The sequence below is a fragment of the Neltuma alba genome, unplaced genomic scaffold (genome assembly GCF_004799145.2).
Source record: "Neltuma alba isolate B1F8T4 unplaced genomic scaffold, ASM479914v2 tig00012658_pilon, whole genome shotgun sequence".
Lineage (NCBI taxonomy): Eukaryota > Viridiplantae > Streptophyta > Magnoliopsida > Fabales > Fabaceae > Neltuma > Neltuma alba.
The window spans coordinates 51530-57384 of NW_021637091.1; the positions used below are offsets into that span (position 1 = coordinate 51530).

Consider the following 5855-nt stretch of genomic DNA (forward strand, 5'->3'; position numbering starts at 1 on the left):
GTATTTAAATAAGAATAAAATTTAAAACTTATTTAATTTTTAGACAGAAATGATGAGTCTTTTTGGTTTCGATGATAATGCTAGAAATGCTTTATATACAAGCTTGAAAGAAGTATTTATTTCGAAGGATCAAATCCAAAATTCAACACTCAGTATGAAAATTTACAAATGTTTGTTCCAGTATACAGCATTTGAGATGCTTAGAAATAAATAGTTTTTTAATTGGATTTTTATGAATAATTCCCCACTTAATTACTATGGTAAGCAACCTCTTAGAAAGAAACAAAAGAAAGAAAAGAAGCAATACGCTCAGTCCTTCGTTTGATATCATAAAATATTTTCAACTAATGCACGCATGATAAAGAGAATTTACTTGAAAATATAGACAATAAAAAAGATGTTTTGCTTAAAATACACCCACCAAGTTGCAATTTAGTGATCAGCATTAATTTTAGTTTTTTTGGCCAACAACATTTAACTATTAAGCTACATCTATATATTTACCATAAAATGTTTTTGACAAAACCGTTTATTTAGAGATATTACTTTGACCCTACTTCTAAGGTAGAGAGATAAAGTTCTCAAATAAATATACAATTTTATTTATTATTTATTATTACATTATATTATATTTGTTCTCACAAAATATAATATATATTAAATATAAATAAAATTAAAAATTTGTTAAATTTTAACATAAGGTTAATAAAAATTTAAAATTATATTAACTTTGTTCTTATAGGAGTACTCCTATTGCCCCTTTTTGGCTGTGCATATAAGTTTGTGAGCTGGTGAGTGGTGAGGGCGTGAAAGTCAGCGAGCTTTAATATGGCACTGGCCCTACGCCACAGGCATCTTAGCCTGTGAGCCCTACAAATTTCTTCCTCTCTTTCACTCACTATGAAGTTAACAAGTCCTCATGAAAGAAATTCAATTAGTCTTCATAAAGTTATTCATTTTGGATGTTGAGAATTGACGCAAGTGGTTGAATGATGAAAAGGACTCCATGTTCTTTTTTTATTTGTAATATAAATCATTTTAATCAATTCATTAATATTACAAAATGATAGTTAATTCATTAAATATGTTTGAAATTAAAATTATTTTCCCATTTTTGTCCATATTAAATGAGGTTATGAATGAGAGATAAAAATACAAAGAGTTATACTTAAACATTAACTGCAGGGACAAAATTAACAAATGAGTATTAATTACTTTTCAAGTGACTTATATTTTGAATAAAATCATTCTTCTAAAAGTGAATTACATTGTAGATTGGCTGGAATATATAAATGTGTATACACATAGATGCAATATACAAATATAACTATTATTGAAAAGCTAAGTTGTACTCGTAAGATTTGAGTTGGGTTGTTAATGAATTTATAATTTAGTGGTATGAAAACTATTTTTTAAATAAAAAATCGCAAATTCAACCTAACTTATAATCTCGAGCTGTTAATATAGTTCTGCCTTTGAGAAATTTGGACTGGATTAATGCCAACAAGCTTACCTGGCTCTACTTGTTTGAACTTTGATGTCATGAGTACATTAACCACTGGTCTTAATACAGGCAGCACTTACTTAAAGCCCAGTCAAAGCCACTTCTTGTGTCAATAAATACTAGTGGTATATATTTATGTAGTACTCCTCCGCTCCTTAATGTAAGACCCATGTAAATTAGTTAATTATAAGAAAAGTGACACATTTTTCCTAAAACACCATAATCATCTTTCTTAATACCCTTCTCCCTCTTCTACTTGATTATAGTTGAGGGAGCATTCATAGGGGTAATTTAGAGAAAATTGATAAATATGAGAAATGGGTCTTATATTTAGGACCAAAGTTAACTCAAAAATTGGGTCATATATTAAGGACCGGAGGAGTATAAAAATTAGGAGAATACTTTGCTATTAAATATAAGTTGACTCACATTCGAGTAGTGTCTCGAGTTTAATTGGAATTAACTTTTTTAAAAGTATTTTCTATATTCATAAAGATTTAAACTCAAAATCTCATACTCCTCCGGTCCTTAATATAGGACTCAATTGTAGAGTTGGTTTTGGTCTTAAATATAAGACCTATTTTTCATATTTATCAATTTTCTCTAAATTATCCCTATGAATACTCCTTCAACCATAATCAAGTAGAAAGAGGAAGAGTGAGTATTAAGAAAGATGATTATGGTGTTTCAGGAAAAATGTCTCACATTTCTTATAATTAACTAACTTACCTAACTTCCTTAATCTAATCAAATTAGTTAAATGGGTCTTATATTAAGGACCGGAGGAGTATATCAAAATCTTTTTCACTAGGATCAATACTTGTTGATCATCCAATCAGCAGCTTATTTTTATGTTTTTTTTTTGTTGTTGTCAAAACCCCTTATCTTTATTAGAAGTATATAAAATATTTTTTAGATGCTAAATTGTTTTTTAATAGACATGTCTAATTTTTTGTTACTTATATTTGACCATGAAGTTTTTTTTATATATATAATTAAACCTATCATGATTGTGGGGAGCTTTGACTGTTTCCTTCTTGTTGGACAGTATAAATTATAAAAAGAAACAGATTTTATTATTGTCTAAAATAAATATACATGTTATTTGTCTATTTTTCAAACAAGAACAAAAAAAAATTTTAGTGTGGAAATTTTTTTTTTTAAGCTCCATTTTACGCACCCGACATCTTAGTGCATTTAGGACAACAATCTTTTATAAAATAATGGAAACTAATTTTTGCTATTCCAATTTTAACCTTGACAAGTTCCGATATTTTTTAACGGTGTCAACTTCGTTAGTTGCCGATGGTTTCTTTTAACCAGGTGAAAGGAAAGCATCTACCTTTCCCGTCTTGTTCTTGCATTTGCGTAATTCTGTTTTTCGTTTTCTTTCTCTTTAACTTTCTCGCCTTTTACCCGCGAGAAAATCCTTGATCATTGACTATTTAATGTCAAGATCGCGAAATTATCTGATGAATGTCAGATAGCTTGCTGTTTACTAATATATTATTTCCTTAATTCTCTTTCTTTCCCACACAGACCTCAGCAGTTTGATTATACCGCTTTGAACATATTGAAACAACGGTATAAAAGGCATTCTTATGTTTCTCTCTGTTGCTCAGTTTTCTCTCTCTGGAAAGCATCCGCATCCATGGTCGCTAACTCCAAGGACTTCACACTCTACAGTGATTAATCTATCGCTCACAAAAACCCTAAATTAGGGTTCCCACGAAATCTGGAACGTTGCAGCCTTTGTTCCCAACCTTTCACATTCACATTGCTTGCGTTTACGTATTCTCTTCTTTCTCTCTCCGGGCTTCTTCTCCACTGCTTGCAGTGTCTCAGTTTTGTCGCAGCTCCGAAACAAATGGGCTTCTGGAAGTGAAAGGTGTGATGGCGATTTGGGGGTTGTCGTTTTGACCCCAAATGGGCGTGTCCAAGGCCTGGAGGTTTAGCTTGTTATCGACGAACCTGGCTCTGTTACAGCACCCGAATATCAATAAGCATGTGTGCTGGAGATCGATGACGACGGCGCCGACGTCATTGCAGCAGAGGAAGCCGACCTCTTGGTCGGTGGTGTGCGGCTTCATGCTATTCGCGTTGGGCTTGATTTCGCTTTTAACAGGTCATATGGCCTCTGATCTTGAATGGTACTCTCAACGATTGGTTCAGCGCACTTTCTACTACAGACAGGTAATCATTGTTTGTCTGCGTATGCGTGAATTCCAGCGCGTGCGTCCGCATTACGCAATTGAATGGGTAATGTTGGGTTTGAGGCGTTTCAAATTGGAAACTTGTTACCTGCATTATTGTCTTGATTTTAGTACCAATGTGGTTTCTGATATATATTATCAGCCCCCAACAGAGATTATGGTTGTGATTTTGTTTGCATATCTTCATCGACATCCATATTAATTAAAAGTAAATTGATGTGAATCTTTGTAGCATGGGGAGTACCGTGCGCCAGTTGATATTTGGAAATCACAATATTCTAGATACTACTATGGGTGCAGTGAAAGAGGACGTCATTTTGCTCGTAAGTTAATTTACCACCTCTTTCTGTTCCTTATTCCATATCTTCCAAGTGACCATAGCGACGGGGATGCATTTCCTTGCACGAATTGCCATTCAGTGTTTGGTCAGTGTTTGTCTGGACCAAAATTGAAGTCACTATCTGGCGCCAATGCCATTTATAGCGTTATTTGGCTGCTCCTAACTTTTTAATTTGATTTTTCAATTTATTTATGACCCAAAGTACGTTAAGGTGATACTTTTATCAACCTACTCAATGTGATGACTGATGATATAATAAGATTTAGGCACAAATGACGTTTCTTAGAAATTCTGCTGAGCATAGTGAGTCTCCATGTGCCATGTAGTTGTACTTTATCCCATTCTGTCCGTTGTCAAATTTGTTTTCTGCATGGGGCTAAACTGCAACAATTGTCTTGCTGGACATCTTTGCAAGTTTGGCTAGGAGGTGGTCAAAACCAATGGAATCGTTGAAACAAGAAAAGGAAGTTTTTTTTTTTTTTTTTGGGGGGGGGGTGTTTTGTAATGTTAAAGTACTTTGAAAATCTCATTGCATGTTTATCACGTCTGTTTCTAGTTGAGCAAGATGCGCTGATGTTATCTGGTGGAGTATGTATGCTGTATTATGTAATTTCTAATAATTATCGTTTGTGTTACTTCTAAACAAATGACTTTTATCATGCTCTATTATTTTGGTTACTGGATAATGTAGCTGCTGTGCATGAGCGATCTTCAAATGGCTACTTGCTTATTGCAGCTAGTGGAGGACTGAACCAGCAAAGAACTGGGGTAAGTAGGACATAAGTTTTATGATATCCTACAAACCATCCCTCTAGAGAGTGCTGCCAACGAACTTCTGGTCACTCGTTTAATTATCATTCACACCTTTAATAAATATTTTTAATGATTTTAACTCTGTCATTAAAGACTTCTTATGAGGAAATGACCATCATGTTCAGATAACGGATGCTGTAGTTGTTGCACGAATTCTTAATGCTACTCTAGTTGTACCTGAGCTGGATCATCAATCTTACTGGAAAGATGACAGGTACATAGCCGATTTTTATCAACCTTTTGTTATTTAGGTTAGAGTTGGTAAGAAAAGTTTAGTGTTTTTTTACTCGAGACTTTTATTTGAATGCAGTGACTTCATCAACATTTTCGACATTTCTTGGTTCATTTCTTATCTTGCAAAAGATGTTCCTATTGTCAAAAGAGTTCCTGATAAGATCATGCGGTCAATGGAAAAGCCACCATATACAATGCGTGTCCCGAGGAAATCAGAGCCGGAATATTATCTTGATCAAGTGTTGCAATCCTCTTAAGGAGACGGGTAAGGCTGCTATCGATATGGGGATGGACTCCTGTTTTCCTGAATTATTTTGCTTTGAATTTCATATATGTTTGTCATTATGAAGCTTTTGCACTCAGTAACGAACAATGGGGATGTTTTGCAGGTTGTGCAATTGACGAAATTGATTATAGACTTGCAAATAACCTTGATGATGAGTTACAAAACTCCGCTGTCGTGTTAATTATCATGCCCTAAGGTTCACAAAACCCATACAAGAACTTGGTCAGAGACTGGTAATGAGGATGCGAAAGATGACAAGCCGATTTATTGCAGTTCATCTAAGTTTGTTTAAAGAACCTGATGGATGAAGTTTAAAATTTAAATTCCATCTAAAGTAGAATGGTGCATGTTGCTCATGTAAGCAATCTAAGTTTCATAGATCTTAACCCAAGCTCTCTTTCCTTGTGCTTTCTCTTTCCCAAGCACACTACACAATGGCTTTTATCTTGAAAGTCTTTCAACTAA

At 33.9% G+C, this 5855-nt stretch overlaps 1 protein-coding gene across 1 annotated transcript; it reads left to right on the forward strand.

Annotated features, from left to right (window-relative positions):
- The first annotated feature begins 3325 nt into the window (after positions 1-3325).
- Positions 3326-5361, forward strand: LOC114729642 (O-fucosyltransferase 29). The gene is made up of 5 exons (XM_028916676.1): positions 3326-3697; positions 3950-4040; positions 4749-4825; positions 4996-5084; positions 5181-5361. The coding sequence occupies exons 1-5, from the start codon at positions 3431-3433 to the stop codon at positions 5359-5361; spliced, it is 705 nt and encodes a 234-aa protein (XP_028772509.1). The 5' UTR covers positions 3326-3430.
- The last annotated feature ends 494 nt before the right edge of the window (positions 5362-5855 follow it).